Below are 17,640 nucleotides of genomic sequence, written 5' to 3'. Positions count from 1 at the left end.
CAGGAAAACTGAGTTTTTTAAATTGTTTTTTATACAATACGTAACATCATGAACTTCTGCTCGAGATGCACTGCATACCTAGCGAGGTACGATTGGAGGCAAGGGACCGCCGGCCCCCTCGCTACGATTAAGGGCAGGGGACCGCCGGCCCCCTGGGCCTACCCCCAATCGTACCTCGCTAGGTATGCAATGCCTCCCTCACAGAAGCTGGGGCCGGCGGTCCCCTGCCCCCAATCGTACCTCGCTAGGTATGCAGTGACTCCCTCAGAGAAGCTCATGATGTTGGGGTAAGTCACAATGTGGGAATTATTGTGAGAATTTGTCCAAAACTTCTTGTGATAAAGAGGCCCTCCATCACATTCACCAACATTTTTTCTAAATGTTGAGTGCGATTCTCCGTGACTACTTTTATGAGTGTGATTCCACATCCTTTTGGGCTCCAAGTTTTAAGGATACTAAACACCCTCAAAGCTCCCCTTAGGTTTTTTGAGAAGATTTTTTCAATGCACATGGCTTTTTTTTTTTTTTTTTTTTTGGGGGCAAAGTGATGCTTCAAACCTGCGTACGGGACTGTGACCACACAACCACACCTAGTTCACATAGAATTTTATTGAAAATTGTTAAAAAATGACACATAAATATTATGTTGTGGTACCAAACTAATGTTTAAATATCTTTATCATTACATGGAAATTTAGGAACTCTTAATATTTCTATGGCATCAAATATAATACAAAATGTGTACATCTTTTCTATTGCTTTATTGTAGTATGGGCCAAAAACGTCATACGTGTTGAGGAGCATGATAATGCTTTCCATTGTAGGTCACAATCACAAAATTAGAATCTTCAGAGCAAAGCTCCAAATGCTTTGTCACATCACAACCACTTTCAGCACATTTGAAGTAGCTCCTGCCAAGTTATAATAACCAATCCTTCGTTAAGAATCAACAATTAAAATGGCTAAAAACTAATAAAATTAAAGGCTATATATCTTATCTATGCTTGTTACTAGTTTTACGCTTACAAATTGGGCACACAAGAAAATCAAAAGTTGTCGAAGATTTTAGATTTAGATTCTTTGCTGCAAAAGCTGTTTTTGGTGATATATCTATACTAAAGGTAAAGGGGGAGGGAATTTCGGTTCCCCCTTTGCCACGCGTCAGTTTTTTTTCAATCGGCGGGTGTGGCTTGTAGCGCCTGGGAACACAGTGATGCAGAGAGAGAGAGAGAGAGAGAGAGAGAGAGAGAGAGAGAGAGGCGACGAAGCGACACAAAAAGAGAGACGACGAAGCCGTCGGCTATACTAATAATGTAATAAAAAATGGGCACATAAGCCAATTTTTCAAACATTTTTCAAAAATTGAAAGTGTCAAAGGAAACTAGAAATTGTGATTTGTTGCCTTTTTGGTTGAGAAAGCCTTAAGCTTAAACAAGGTATTTCCTAAAGAAGTAGTATTTTGGCTCGATAGATAGAAGGGTTTTTGTAGACACTAAGCTTGTAACCACTAGAATACCATCGTGATTATATACCGTTACAATTAAGCACTGTGTATGAAAAAAACACAACTTCCTGGTGCTTACGGGAAGCCTCCCTCTTATCAATATTAACTAATATGCAATAGTGCTCTGAAAAACAATTTTCTCAGTATGAACAAGTCCATATTTGGAGATTCAAGTATCCTAACACTAAATTGTCGTTTTCTCTCACTATATTTTTGGAATTAATTTGTGAAGATTACAGCAAACTTAAAGATGTTATTCGGGATTTTTTTCTATCTCAAAAGGAGCACTGTATTAACTTATTCATGAAAAGTATTAGGGTGAAATTTTCAAGGTTGAAGAGGGTCCGTCAAAGTTTGATGAACCTAAGGCTATCATTAAACATGAAAAAAGTGTGTTGTAGTGTTAGAAAAAAACCGGGTTCTAGTGTATTTTAACCGACTGAAACTATAAAATTCCAGTTAGATTTTGAGCTTACCTTTAAGAAAACCGGCAAATTTACACAAGTTTTAGTGTTATTACCGGCATAAGCTTCAAATTTCGACATGAAAACCGAGATAATTTCAAGCTTCTCGTCATTTTGATCGGTTGGAAAAAATGTTTTTTTCTAGCCCTGTTGTGTTGCAAGATGAATAAGTAATACATAGGTATTTGATTAAGTCTAGGAATTACCCGCAAACTTGAAGATGATGCAAGAACCTAGCTAGCTGAAGGATCCTTTTTCTTTATTGCAAGACTACAAGTCCGTTCATGGCTTAAATGGAAACTATGATATCAATCCATAAAATGTTCAATGATTTAATGCAATGCTTGTTTTCTTTCAATGCGTATTAAAATGTTCCGTACGTACATCTATGTTTTTTTTAAGGAAAAGATCACCCGGACTCTTAGACTTGCTATGAGTCTTCAGGAAAAATCATTTTTCCAAACATACAAAATTCTCTTTGTTGAATTTTCCAAGAGGAAATTTTAGAAAGTTAGGTTTATTTTTTGGGTTTTTACACTAATTTTCTCTATTTTGGGGCAAAATTTTTTCCCCTTGCCTTCAATTGGCATTTTTGAAATTGAAAACGGCACAATATTAAGCTGAGACGCATTTCTCCCGAACACTGCTTGCCATCTAACTTAGGGAAAGTATCTTTGTTCAAATATGGATTTCAAACCAAAATGGGCTACATTCTTCCACTTCCTTGCCATCTAACTTAGGGAAAGTATCTTTGTTCAAATATGGATTTCAAACCAAAATGGGCTACATTCTTCCACTTCCGATGACAACTATGATTTCAAGGGAGAGTCACCAAAATTTAATTTTGTTGTATTTAAGACTTATCCTGGCCTTCGTCTCTCTCAAAAATGACTATATTGGAGAGACAAAGAACATATCAAAAGACAATGAGGCATGTGAGAAAGTGTACTCATGGATAATAATCAAAAGATGAATGCCCCTTTGTAAGTGCATGAAAATCTATATCTGAGCTTAAAGTTTTCGAGGAAGGAGAGGGTATCCATGTGTCACTCTCTCATTCATTTCAAAAATCTTAACAAACATATGGTTTGAAATGTAAAAGTGAAGGGTAACTAACAAGTCATTTGGTTTTATGTTAAGTCATTTGGTTTGAAACATAAAAGTAAAGGGTAAGTAGTAAGTACTCTATGGTAGAAAATGAAAAGATTTAGTTTTGACTTCTAAGCTCTTTCAAAAAGTCACAATACTTAGTACTATATCTATATTTATATTATTTAAACTCTTCAAAAAGTTACAATATTTAGTACTATATTTATATTTATATTATTTAAACTCTTTAGCAAGGCCATGGAGTTTCACTCTCGTTTTCAATTTTGAAGGGTGATTACTTTTGTTTTTGTAAAGGGTGGCTCTACTTAGCATTTTGAAGGCCGTAAAGAACACCGAGCATTATATGGCATGGGGGTGGTTAATTGAGATCAAGGGTAGAGGTGACAAATCATGACATGCATGCATTATAGACCATGTGATCTTATAGACCATGTGATCGGCACCCAAATTTACAAATCAGTCTACACTTACAATGTAATGCATAGGAGTACCATGATCTTCAGTGAAAGCATGTGAGCGTGGTGGTTAGAGCCCATAGGACAGATCGTGGCTTTGACATGTAAGGTGCGAGACAAATTTACTGGCCCAAATTTACTTTTTCGTCCTGAATTTACTCGACAATCCAAATTCGACGGCCTGTATGACCCCCAATGTCGATCCCATTGGAATTTGGCCGAGCTAGATTGTGCGGAGCATAAAGAACTCCCTTTTCCTTTCTAGCCTTGAAATTTATACTTGAGCTTCAAAAAATGTAGAACTTTCAAATATTTCACGCATTGTATAATGTTGAGCTAAAATCTCACACTTGGTACCTTCATGTATAATTTTTCTTCTAGCCCCGAGAATGTGCACATTGCATGTTGTAGCTTTGCACAAAGGGTCAAAGTCGAATTATCCCGGAGTCGATTGACACTACCTACACCTTATGTGGGACAACATGAGCGTGCACACACACACACACACACAGGGGGGAGGTGGGGTTCTAGAATAGGGCCTGCCAAAAATATTAAAAATTACAATTTTAGTGGCAAAAATACACTGAACATGGCTTATTACAAACATCGAGAATCTCAAATAACCCCAAAATAAAAGAGCATGATAGACGTAGAAAAGTTGAATGTCCAATACATCCATGATCACTCTCTCACCACCCCGATCACACCTATTGAAAATCTACTACACCCTTGCATGGGGCACGTGTGTGTGTGTGTGTGTGTTTTAGAGAGAGAGAGAGAGAGAGAGAGAGAGAGAGAGAGAGATGAGCCCTAGAGTCATCCATGTGTCACTTAAAGGGTTACTCTACTTTTCCTTTTGAAGGTCATAAAGAAACTCCAACCCTGAAATTTAATACTTCGATATCTATACTATTTCTTTATTGAGCTTGAGAAATCCTCGAGCACTAAAGCCCTATGAGAACTCACAGTTTTGCGACTCTTCTTTTAAAATTTTATGACCGCAGCAACGCGCGGGTCACATACTAGTGTTTCTTAAGATCTCAATACGGTTTAAGATAGGTGGGAACAGAAGGCAAAGTGGGTAGAAGGGCACATCTTTATCATGTTTGTCTATTGTTTCCTACATATACCAACATTTGATAAGAAAAATTCCTCCTACAAGATCTCGTTTTGTGGTACATGTGCGATGCTTGCTCAAACCCTAACTCTCTCCTCTCCTGGGATTGCCTCAGCATTTGCACATGGGATGGGGGCCGAGGCCCTTCGGTGGCTCGTCTGGGGGTCCTTGGTGGGGTGTTGGCTAGACGTAGTGAGAGCTGCAGTTACTGTGGTCGAGCGGTGGGGGTCAAGGAGGCCCACATCAGGGGTTTCTTCGATAGCGAGCACTCGACTGTCTGTGCCTTGCCACTCGGTGTTTGAGGACCAGCAAGGACATTTTTTGAATCTGGGGTATGGTGGCCTTTGTCTCTCTCAAAAATGACTATATTGAAGAGAGAAAGGACACATCAAAAGACAATGAGTCATGTGAGAAAGTGTACTCATGGATAATAATCAAAAGATGAATGCCCGAAAATGTTTCTTAAGATCTCAATACGGTTTAAGATAGGTGGGAACAGAAGGTAAAGTGGGTAGAAGGGCACATCTTTATCTTTATCTTACTTATCTATTGTTTGGAACATATAACAACATTTGATAATTTGATAAGAAAAATTCCTCCTACAAGGTCTAGTTTTGTGATACTTGTGCGATGCTTGCTCAAACCCTAGCTCTCTCCTCTCTTGGGATTGCCTCATCATTCGCACATGAGATGGGGGCCGAAGCCCTTCGCTGGTTCGTCTCGGGGTTGTTAGGGGGTGTGGGCTAAGTGTAGCCCTCATTGCTGTGGTCGAGTGGTGGGGGTCGAGGAGACCCACATCAGGGGTTTCTTCGAGAGCGAGCACTCGGCTATCTATGCCCTACCACTCGGTGTTTGAGGACCAGCAAGGATATTTTTTGAATTTGGGGTACGGTGGCGCACCTTCTTGCTTTGTCATGAAGCGAAAGTGCTCGCCTGGTTTGGCTTTGCGACTGTTTGGGGCCTGTTTGCTTGGGGGTGTCTTCGTACGGTGGGATGGTTTGTTCTCGGGTTGGTGAAGGTACTGTTCGGCACTGGACCAAGGGCTCCTCGACGACTGGTGGTACTTCGGTGAGGTTGGGCTCAAAAACAGAGGGAGGGTTGTGGTTTTGAATGGATTCGACTCTCGTTTGTGGAATCTTGGCTCCGTTGTCCATGCCTGTGTGGGGCAAGGATTTGCATTTTCCTCCTCGGTTGGCTGTTGTGTGGTTCAAAGGATCTGTTTATTTTTGGTTGGTTGGTATGTGAGAATGTCATATTTTATCTCCGATGGGGATCGACCTTATTCTGCTACATGATCTTCGACTTGGTGGTACCCTTTGTAACTAGCACTGGTGATGGGACGACCGTTTCTAGGTGGAGTTCTATGCAATGATAGAAGTTTGGGCTCCGTTGGCACTCGATTTGACTTGCCTAGTGATCTTCTTCTTTGCGAGGGTGGCTCCCTTATCGGCCGTTGTATTCTACTCATATACCGTTTGTTATTGTTTGGTCTATGTAGCTATGTTGGGTCAGGGTGGCTCCCCTATCAGCCCGTGGATGGTGGTGGAATGTGTGGTGCCATAGCTCAGGACGAACATGGCAGCTGATGTAATTTTTTTGGACTTTTAATATATCTACCACGCATTATTGTGAGTTCTGAAAAAAAAGGGTCATGTTGTCATGCCTAGTTGTCATGAATAATAGAAGCCTAGTTGTCATGCCTGCAATGAATAATAAGCATAAAATTGAAAGTTTTAAAATAGTGATCGGATGGTAAATTTTGGCCTTTCAAAGTTCATTCAAAGAGTTGATGTTCCTAATGAAATTTTATGATCCCACGTGAAAGTGCATGTTAATTCAGGAAAGTACACATTTTTTGGGATCCAATCTTGCAAAAATTCTATGAATTCATCTCTACTATGAATTCCTCTCCCTTCCTTTGCCTGCGTCAAAACTCTGTAGCCCAGACCTCGTGCATGGTGTTTCCTTCTCGTGGCCTGCAACACATCAACCAAGGCTCGCATTGAACACACACTCCTTGTGACAACCTGCTTTGCAACGATCTATTGTCCACACGTCCACCTGGGTTGTCTTGCAGCACACCCAACTCCTCGATGCTTTGAGCACAGACACACACACGTGCGCGTGTGCACACACAAACACATTTGTTGTCCATCTTGCATCCTAGCTTGCAGGAGGGTTAGTTTGTAAACAGGCTCCTTGGATGGTGCTCGTAGAGCTACCCCCACCCCATCTGTAAAACTTGTTCCTTCCCTAACAATCTTTCCTATCCTCCTATGTCAATCCTTCCCTACCGTTGCAACACACACACACACACACACACACACACACACACACACACACACACACACACACACACACACAGAGTTCTATGGGACAATCTTTTGTCCCTCGTCATGTCGCATCTCGACCAGCTTGTCGCCGCTCTCCCGATGCCTACGCACCTACTGCATTTGGTTGATCCAAAAATATCTTCCTCTCTCTCTCTCTCTCTCCACGTCCCTACCCCCCTTTTCGTAAGAAGACTGATTGTCTATCAATACAAGATGCCACGCAATCAATGGCATGGCTGGGAAAATATGCAAGTGGATTCAAAGGACATGGCAAATTAAGTTCTTCAAGACTGATTTGTTCTTTGGTAGTAACAGGTTGGGAAGTCCTTCTCTGCTTGTCTCCATACAAATAATCACGTACTACTTCTTTCACCATATTTGGCAAGCAAGGAACCGCCGGGTGTTTGAGGAGGATCTGGCTATGGCAAGCTTTGGTAAAATCGTGCAAGAGAGCAGAGTGACGATCCACATGATCGGAGGTAAACAAGCCTCAAAGGACTGGTCTAGAACAATACATATCATGATGACATCTTGTAATAAGTAAAGACTACGAGTAGTTGTGGTTTATAATTGTGAGTTTTGCAAAAAAAATAAAAAATTGTAAAATCTATAAATTGAGTTGGTTTTGGAGAAGAATTGCTTCATTATCTATAGACATAATTTCCTTTTTCGTGAGGGAATTTGCGACAAAATACATGCTAAGCGTGCAAAAACGGATCTCAATTGTAAAAAAGCAATAAAGATTAGAAAATCTTGAACAAATCCAACTAAAATAGATACAAGGGTATTTTCGGAATTTCCACAAATTAGAGGGGTATTTTGGTGATTTTCCCATAACTTAATAAGAGAGAGAATATCTACATGGCATCTCTCTCTCTCTCTCCCCCATGTGCCATCATTGCCATGTGTACCTTTTTCCATCCCCTATGTGTTCGCGCTCACAAAACGTTGGGGCATGTAGGGGTTGGCTACTTTCCCCTCCCATTTTTTAAGTCAAAATTTGAAGCTTCTATCGATAGTTACACTAAAATTTGTGTAAATTTCCCGGCTCTCTTAAAGGCAAGCTCAAACTTTAACCGACATTTTACAATTTCAGTAGATTAAAATACACTAGACCTTGATTTGTTTTAACACTAGATTGGTAATGGGACACTTTTATGTCCTGTTAAGTGACCATTTTCCTTGAATTATGTCAAGAGTTTCAAAATGGATTTTGAGGTGCTATCTATCTAGAAAGTTTTCTCGTGAGCTGAAAAAAACTCAACATTTTTTTGGAATATCAATTCCATCTTTAACTTTGTCCTTGCACAACATTCACAACCTAAACTATGTGAAAAAATGGGTCCTGTTTTTGGCTTTTTTCAACTTTTTGTAACTATACCACTCTAGAATTCATTTTTGTGAGGTCTATAATGCTAGAGAACTATCTTTAGTAGTCCTCAACATGTCCTGATGCTTCTAGGGAGAAATAAATATTAAAGTTGCAAATTATGACCAAATTTTAAAAATTGTCAAATCCTGTTTTTTAGCCAATTTTAGCTCTTCTATGATTTTTTTGGTGGATTTCATGATATCCAAATGCATTTTTTATTTTCCATGTCGCATATTGTAACATAAAGCTAATATTTCTTCAGTTTTGGGGCACCTAATACCCTATTTTGTATAGTACAATTATAGAAGAAAACGAAACATTCTAGTATATCAAGTATAGCTTTTTCAATATTGTTAGTTTCTTGTGACAACTACATGCATTTTGTAGGTAGTAACCATATCTAGTCATAAGGATCAAATTTGACTAGTTTCTATGGGATTCTACAACTCATATTGTCGAACCCATTTTTTTCATGTTTGTTGTATTTAGAACTTCATCTTTGTCCCCAAGATTCCCCTTGGTAAGAGATGAATTATTCTTTTGACATGCTCCATGGCTCCTTATGAACATAAAGGACAATAGGGGACTAAGAAAACACGCATATATTATTTGTATTGAGCGTGGCTATAGAAACTTTGATGATAGGTTTGCAGAATGGTAAAAATTCAACTTTTTTGTACCTATTTATTTGGGCAAAACAAAAAATAGTGAGTGAGAAGCAATCATATGTTATGATCACCAACCCATTGAAGTTAACTAGGGAATTTATCTCAAGTCCTACAAAAATCTTTAGTCTTATTTTTATGCAACAAAACGTAAGAAATGATTATTTTGATGAAAATGCACTGGTCCACTAACTTTGGAGGCTTGGTGTGACCAAAAGATGAGAAATTTTACTACACATGGAAAAAATAAAAAACTTGTATAACCTCATGAAAGGATTTTACAAAATCAGTGGATCTACTATGGTTTTGGAGGTTTTTTTCAAAACCCTGAAAGGACACTTTTATGTCCTGTTAGGTTACCAACCTAGTGTTAAACACTACCCTAGTCAGCCGTCACCTCTCCATGCTTCCTTCGTATTCATAGAAGTTTGATCATGATGTAAAGTATTGGTTCAATTATATTTTTTTATATTCTGATTTACATAAATTCCTTTTATTTAGACTTCACAAAAAGTCAATTTATCAAATTGTTTTATTTATTCTCTATGCTTATTAATCTATCTTTTTTTATAAGGACATTAAAATATTCTTTTGTTTTAGTTTTTCGATGTGTCTTTTTGTACATAAGAAAGATCTTAATAAAATGTTTAATTTTTGGTGCATTTGTGAACCATTGGATAAAGCTTGCTAATTAGTGGCACATTGCAAAAGCCTTTTTAAAAAAATATTTTTTATAAGTCTTGTGAGGGATGTTGACATTTGTGTACCTCTCTTTCAAGAGAACCATTGAATATTGCATTGCAGATAAATTTTTGAACATTATTTTTTATGTTTTCAAAGTATATTATAGTTTAAATAGTTTATTGGCACACTTTTTTCAAGAAACAAAATATTTTTTTGTGATAACAAATGTTTAAAAAAATTACTGTCACTTTCTTATTTTTCTTTAAAAACTTTTGTTATTAAATCCTTCTCATAGCCTTATGTAAGCCTAAGTGAACTTTCACCTTGTTGGCTTTCTAAAAGAAGCCTTGGAGGAAAGTTCGGTTAGCATACATTCAATGTTTTCAGTGATGACTGAGATATACCTTAAATGTTATTTTATCTTTAAAAATAGTATATGGATCTTTTTATTTCACTCTTGATTTCACATCACGATGGCTTGATTTTTTTTGCATTCTATTGCTTTAGAATGTTAAAGTGAAGCTTCACCTTGTATAATTCTAGTAGATTCTATAGATGCAACCACACACTCATTATGAGTTCTTTTAATTTCACATTTCATTTCACAGCTTTACATGTCTTAAGTTTTCTTACATTCTATAAATTAATTCTAATCAATATTCGAGAAAGTCTTTTTTATTAAGCGACGAATTTCTTCCTCACCACAAAGAAATGAACCAAAAATACTAGCATAAATTTGACGATTTTTGAGGTATTTTCTCATATATTTCATCGTTTTTCTTTCGTTTACTATGGTTTGCAATCGGCTAGTCTCAATTTTCAATCAGCTCAAGGCTGAGCTGAGACAACCCTTTCCTTAACACTGATTCTAGTTAAACTCGACCTTAATGACTAACACTTTCTTATTTTTTTACAAAGCTGCCATGACTCTTTTGCTTGTTTCTAGCAGTATTCCACCGTCTTCTAATGGCTCTAAAGACAAGGTGAAGACTTCACAATGGGCTCAAGAAGGTTTTTTTTTTTTTTTTTGGCAAAACTCACAATTGTGAGTGAATTATATTGATCAACCCAAATAATTACAAGGTCTTGTCATGCTCGTGTTGAGCCATGACGTCATCCCGGGACCATAATTACCTCGGCTATCAGGGCATCCAACCCAACCGACTGGCCCCCTTATCATTCATACCTAGGGTCCATTATCATGTTCTTGTGAGATCTTTTAATTACCGATAGCCAAGATTTTCCCTGTCCTAGGCATGCCCTCTGCTGACAACAAGGCACAAGTAGTCCTAGATCAATCCTCCAAGAGTTGCTTGTGTCTGAGCGTCCATATTAGCACTTTGCTTTCTTGTATAATTTCTACGAAGCTTGCCACCTCAAGACCTCTTCAAACACACGTCGGTTCCTTGTCTGCCATACATTATGTAAGAAGAAGTACCTGACGAATTGAGTGTTGATGAGGATGGCAGGACAACTTGAATTCTTCCCTCCAAGGAATAGATCAGTCTTGTAAAAATCAATTTTCCATGGTTTTTGGACCCACTTGCATATTTTCCCTGCAAGGCCTTTGATAGTTGGGCAATCCATGAAGAGGTGGGCCAGATCTTCACTAGCCAACTTGCACCCCAAGCATCGATCTGACCCAATCTATCTTTCTTGAATTTTCACCCCCCGTCGGTAGAGCACCCCAAATTACCTTCCACAAGAATACCTCCATGTGATGCGGAACCTTTGGCTCTCCATTACTTGCTCCCCCCTTTCCTCCGGCCATTGTTTTTTCCATATCTTGTTAAGGGGACTAAACCAATTCTTCTTATGCATCATTGTTTGGTAAATGTCTTTAGGATGGGGTTTCCATAAGAGAGTGCTTCCGGGCCATTTTGAGGCATTAGTCAAACTCTAAATCATAGATAGGCATCACTATATTGTCAAGCTCTTTCCTCACTTTGTGGACCAGCAAGACCTCCAAGCTATTCAATTGGTACTGGATAACCAGAAGGTCAATCATTTTCCAACTCTTGTTGTCACTCTCCCAGAAGTGCCCAAGTCGATTCAGACCATTATTATTCAGCTTCCTGGCTGTCTCTATCCAATAGGGAATTTGTGGCGAATCTACAACTTTGGAAAGCCAGGGGGATCAATGCAAAATGGAGTTCTTGAAGTATCTAGTTTTTTCGCCCCACTTTAAGACCTCTGCTGCTCTATTGCATTTTCTTACCAATTCTCCTGCGTTGCCCCCCAGTCTTAGGGTAGTCTACATCGGGGCTAATAGCTTGTCATGAACCTCCACCCCTCTCCACTTTCCACATTATGAGCCAAATTTAGCTGCTTCTATCATATCTTTGATCATGATAGCCCAAACTTGATCCTGTTTAGCCAAGGAAAGAAGAAATTTCTTGCAACAAGCTTTTGCATGGGCCACAGGGTTCAGAATTCCGAGGCTTCCTTGATTCACCGGCTGAGCAACTGATTCCCAACGGGCTCATTGCCATGGCCTGGAGGATGTCATGTTGTTTTTCCATAAAAACCTTTTCACTGGTTTAAAGAAATCTTTCCACTGACACTTAGCTATCTTGAGAAGCGGGCTAGTAAAGGCAATATAAGGAATCATAAAGGAATTTATCACTTTTATCCGACTTGGGAATGGGAGAAGAGCATACTCCCACTTACTCATTTTTGTTTTGGTTTTTTCAAGCACCCACTCAAATATTTGCTTGTGAGTTACGTCCACCCCCAAGGGGGCTCCCAGATGTCTGAAGATATTCCCTTTTGTGACAATTTCCCCTGACCAGTCAGAAGGGTCAAATAAGTCATTTTCCGATAGGGAGATCAGCCTTGACCTCTCTATATTACACTAGGAGCCCGAAGCTACTGAGAATATTTGTACAATCTCCATAGCTTTCTTGATGACCTGGGAGCACGCCTTCAAGAAGAGGAGAATATCGTCTGCAAAAATGTTTTTCTAGGAGTTGGCTATTTCCTGGCATAGCCAGGCCTTGCAACTCTCCTTGTTCCGCACTAGCTTCGAGCTTTGTGATTAAAGGATGCAATTTTATGGCGAAAAGTAGGGGAGCCAGAGGGCATCCCTGCTTAATAGACCTTTTGACCTCAAAAGAGCCCACAACTCTATCGTTGAATAGGAGCTCTAACTGGCTTCCAACTCCGAGTACACTTACCAGACGACATAGGCGCAGCCCAAAGCCCAGAGCTTCCATGACGGCTTCTATATATGTCCATGTTATTCTGTCATAAGCCTTATCCAGGTCCAACTGTAGCAGTACACACTCTTGCTTTGTGACAGTTGCGTACTCGATGCCCACCATTGCTGCCAAGATGTTATTGTAAATGGACCTTCCTTTGATGAACCCATGTTGATGGGGAGAGATGATCTTGGTTAGTAAGGGGGCTAATCTGAGGGCTACAACTTTAGTAATAATTTTGTAGGCCACCGACATCATCATTATAGGGCGCCAGTGTTTCAGTTGAGAACAACATATCTGTTTGTGGATGGGTTTGATAAGCCCTCTCTTTACACTTATCTCCAACGACCCTTCGACAATGGATTTATTGGCCAGCCATGTGATTGGGACCTGGAGATTGTCCCAAAAGTCTCTATAAAATTCCACTGTCATCCCATCCCAACCAGGGGACTTTTCATTGCCAAGGGCTTGCAATGCTAGTGAACATTTTTCTTCGGAAAATGCCCTTTCCAAGAAATTAGCTTCTGAGTGGGGAATCTTCTTCTTGACACTCTAAAGTAATGACCCTCTGGCTTCTTCCACTTCTTGGGACTGGATCTCTGGCCGTCCAATGATTTGACTAAGATAGCTCAGCATCAGACATCAGACATTTAAATCAAGAAGAGGGACATGAGATGGCATGTAATAAATTTTTATGTAATAAATTGAGCGATTATTAGAACACATTTGACATGTTAATGTGGAGAGAGAGAGAGAGAGAGAGAGAGAGAGAGAGAGAGAGAGAGAGAGATACACATGATTGCCAGCACATTTGTAAGGTTATTTCTCTCTCTCTCGCTCTCACACACACACACATGTGTGTGAAATGGCATTTAACATTGCATAAAGGCTGAAAGCAAGGGATGGTGGTACAAAATTGGTTGTCCTTAGAGTATCTTTGAAAAATCTTTGCAATGCAATTTATTGAAGTCCCAAAAGAAATCACTTATCATATTGTATATCATTGGATACATCGACTTGGAAAGTAGAACATTAAAAAAATTTGACACAAACTACAAAAGTTTTATCGGTCCCCACTTTTTCATAAGCATCAATAAGGCGGAAAAAAATCCATTTTTTGTACCAACAAACCCTGCGTTCAGCCAGAAGCAAACATGCAGCAAAGGAGATGGAAGCCCCTAAACTTTTTCAGTTTTGTATACCTGCTCCCCCCCTTTTCTAACGTGAGCTTCATCCAAAGCCATTCATCTCCCACCTCCCGACGAGAGAAAATGGTTCCTTGCACAAGGCAGGAGGCCCTCGAGACACCTTTAGTCCAAAAAAGAAGGGTTTGAAGCTTCAGTGGAGTGGTGCAAGAGCTGCCCAGTCAGTCTCTCCCCTCCGAAAGCACCCCTATAGCGGAGACCTCTCTCCGCCTCACTCTCATCCCCTGCAGAGAACCCTCACGCTAGTTGTGACTGTTACCACAAAGAAGCCTCTTATTATGAAATTCTTCTTAATAGCCTTATTTTCACCTTGTTATTTTATTGTTTTTTTTCAAAATGATAATATGTAATGTGCACATTTTATCTTATTATTTAAGTGGATCCTTTTCTAATATACAATCTATTATTATTTTATCTTATCTTATTTTATTTTCTAATTTTATGTTATTATTTAAGTACATCCTTTTCTAATGGATATATAATGAATGATATAATGCATATTTTTATTTTTTTATTTTTTTATTTTCAAATAAAATTGTGCAATGTGTACCTTCACCTTATTATTTAAGTGAATATATAAACCATTTGTAATTTATATATAAATAATCAATAATATAAATTTATATTCAAACATAACAAAAATTTTATGTGATTGTAAGTACTCATCTAAACCTACTCTCTGTAAATGTCACCCGGGGCCACCCCCAATAACTTCTCAGGCTTTTATGCCTCCTTACCTTGTTTTAATATCACATGTGGACAACTACTCTATCACGACGATAAATTTTTCACAAGCTCCTACTTGTAGTTTACTCTAAGCATCAATAATTGCTTTTTTTAAATATTACTTTGCAAACCTGCATGCATATACAATATGATGCAACTTGAAATCACATTAATGACCCTTCAATGTTTTGTTTTGGTGCAGAACTAGTGTTAGCGAGGAATTGTAGATGTAAAACCCCAAAGAGTTGGTCTAACGGCAAGGCTTTGGCCTCTCAACCTACGGGTTGTGGGTTCAAACCCCCCATTGGGTCACCTCTAGAGGGACACCTTGTGGTCACGGATCTTGCCCTTGGACACTTGAGCACCCTTCTCCTAGGAGGAGGGTTTCTAGCAGAATGCTACAAGTTCTCTCCGTCGTTCCCAACACCTGGTGCATCAATTAGGTGGCCTTAGTGATGCCTACATGTGGCTCTTGCTCGATTGTATGCGACCCTTGCCCAACCATGTTTCATGGCTAATATTTGGAAGGGATAACCACCTCTCCCCTGTCGGCCCTCTAATGCGTCCAAAAAAATGACAATACCTAGGTGTTTTAATGATGACTCAATAATCGGAAATTTGGAAGCTCTCCCCCCCCCCCCAAAAAAAAAAGAGAGTACCTTCAATCTTTCTTAACATTCCTATTTTTGGAAAATGAGACTTTTATGCAAATTTCCAAATTTAGAGGTGGGACGGGAAAAACAAATGTAATGGAAAAATTTGCGGAGGTACCTTTTATGTTTCTTATTCTTGATGCTCTTTTCGCCGTATTTACGCCAGAAGTAACCATCGAAAAGTGTCCGGGGGTCAGCGCCCTTCACACGTATGGCTATTGTTTGGTGCGTCTCTTGACTAGGTCTCGTGGACCTGCTCTCTCTCTCAAACACACACACACACACACGCACGCGCACAAACACACAGGGAGCGCGTAGCTCTTTATGGCTTCTCTCTCTCTCTCTCTCTCTCTCTCTCTCTCTCTCTCACACACACACACACACACACACACACACACACACACACAATATATGCGCACACACCATCATCAGCTCCGCCTACATGATAATATACACAGACATACAGTAATGTTTACCCTTCAATGCCCGAGGTCGAAGCGGTAGCTGTATGGCCCAGTAAGCTCGGTGATGAAGCTGAAGCTGCTGCTGCATGCGTAGAGTAGACATGGGAATGATGAATCAGATGACTGTCCAGCTCGCTGTGCCGAGCAAATACGGCATCCGTGGACACAAACTCTTGGTCGCTGCCAAAAAAATTCTCCCCAAAGGCGTCGCCGTATTGGGAGCTGGAGCTGCTAGCATTGAGCCCTCTCGAGCTCTCATCGTGCCGATCAGCAAGTTCGCTTCTGAGCTCAAGATCGTAGGAGCTCTCATTATCAGAAATGGCGCAAAGGTGACAAATAAGTATGGAGTTGAAATGTGGGCACAAGTCATAGGTGCTAGCTGGGTCGTAGGAAGGATTAGAGTTCGGGTTAGTATTTAAGCTGATGAGCTCAAGGTAGGGGCGGCTAGAATTAGGGTTGAACTCAAGGACGTTCGGATTAGGGAATATGTCTGCAACAAGGTGAGGGAAAGGGCTAGGAAGACTAGTAGGGTTAGGATGAAGGTTAGAACTAAAGTGGACATGGGTCTGATCAGGGTTGGGGTGAGGGTGAGGATTAGGATTAGGGTTCGGGTTCGGGTGAGGATTGGGGTTAGAGCTAGGTGGAGGGTGAGGGTGAGGATAAGCGTTAGAGTTTGTATGAGAATCCATAGACCTCAGAGATGGCTTACTCAGGTACTCACAATGGGAGAGTTGATGCATATTCTGAACATGCTATTTTATATGTATCCACCATGCCCAAATGCAGTGTGTAGACGCACGTTTTTTAAAATAAGGAAAGTCCATGCAAATTGCAATGCATACATACCACTCTGCAGTTTCCTTTCACGTGCGTGGAAGTTGCATTTTGGCAATGGCACATCACCACACTATGCCTTGATTATACATCTGCAAAAGGCATCCGTCATTATCGTCCTAAAAAAGGTCATCGATCTTTCTCATCCAAAACGAGGTTCCCACTTCATTGCCCCGGAAAACAACGGTCGAGTGTTCGGGAAAAATGTGTCTCAGCTTAATATCGTGCCGTTTTCAATTTCCAAAATGCCTGCTGAGGGCAAGGGGAAAGGAGAAATTCCGTCCCATAATAGAGAAAAATAGTGTAAGAACCCTATAAAACAACCTAATTTTCTAAAAATCCCTCTTGGAAAATTCAAGGAAAGGAATTTTGTATGTTTTGGAAAAAGAACTGACACAACCCATCTTTTGCTTCTTTATTTCTTGGGTCAAACTAATAATTAGATGACCAGGATATTTCATGGAACAAAGCTAGCACCACAATGCTAGCATTTGGACCTTAAAAACTTTAGGGTCCAATAAAACTACAACTAGAATTTTGTAGTTTAATCAACTGGGAAATTTACAGTACTAGTCTAGCCATGCGAGTGATGACAATTGTCGATGTTTTTTTAAATAGGTACCTTCATCGGAGATTGTTGGCTTGCATATGGCCTCAGTAAAGCATGGAACCATTGGATAAAGCTTCTCGACTAGTGCCACATGGCAAGTTAAAGATGGCAAAGCTATTTTTTTCCTTGCTTTCTAGAGCATGGTCGTATGTATATGGGTCACTTATTTTTTTGGCTTACGTAAGGTCTTAATAAAGCATGGAACTCATTGGATAAAGCTTGTTAGTTAGCACCACATGGAAGC

The 17,640-nt window shown here is 39.7% G+C and overlaps 1 protein-coding gene across 7 annotated transcripts; it reads right to left on the bottom strand.

Moving 5' to 3' along the window:
- Nucleotides 1-604: 604 nt before the first annotated feature.
- On the bottom strand, nucleotides 605-16,814 carry LOC147462904 (uncharacterized). 7 transcript variants are annotated; one of them, XM_086485990.1, is made up of 3 exons: nucleotides 15,965-16,800; nucleotides 15,607-15,689; nucleotides 606-911 (listed from the first exon to the last, which is right to left on the bottom strand). In XM_086485990.1, exons 1-3 carry the CDS (start codon nucleotides 16,690-16,692, stop codon nucleotides 874-876), a joined length of 849 nt encoding a protein of 282 aa, XP_086342116.1. In that variant the 5' UTR covers nucleotides 16,693-16,800; the 3' UTR covers nucleotides 606-873. The 7 variants fall into 7 exon arrangements, with proteins under 7 accessions (XP_086342112.1, XP_086342116.1, XP_086342089.1 ...); XM_086485963.1 differs by having other exon boundaries at nucleotides 609-911; nucleotides 15,607-15,741; nucleotides 15,965-16,789; XM_086485969.1 differs by lacking the exon at nucleotides 606-911 and adding an exon at nucleotides 938-13,523 and having other exon boundaries at nucleotides 15,965-16,814.
- Nucleotides 16,815-17,640: the final 826 nt, after the last annotated feature.

The sequence above is a fragment of the Adiantum capillus-veneris genome, chromosome 2 (assembly GCF_014529385.1).
Source record: "Adiantum capillus-veneris isolate H3 chromosome 2, ASM1452938v2, whole genome shotgun sequence".
Classification (NCBI taxonomy): Eukaryota; Viridiplantae; Streptophyta; class Polypodiopsida; order Polypodiales; family Pteridaceae; genus Adiantum; species Adiantum capillus-veneris.
The sequence above is the reverse complement of the archived record's forward strand: the minus strand, read 5'-3'. Positions and strand labels throughout refer to the sequence as shown.

Bases quoted from the DNA above. Each gene is read 5' to 3' on its own strand.
- LOC147462904 (XM_086485963.1), bottom strand. From the start codon at position 16,692: ATGCATCAACTCTCCCATTGTGAGTACCTGAGTAAGCCATCTCTGAGG. The intron at 15,742-15,964 runs GTAAACATTACT...GAGAGAGAGCAG, and splicing joins TCGACCTCGGGCATTGAAGG to GTCCACGAGACCTAGTCAAG. The intron at 912-15,606 runs GTACCTCCGCAA...ATAACTTGGCAG, and splicing joins AAGAATAAGAAACATAAAAG to GAGCTACTTCAAATGTGCTG.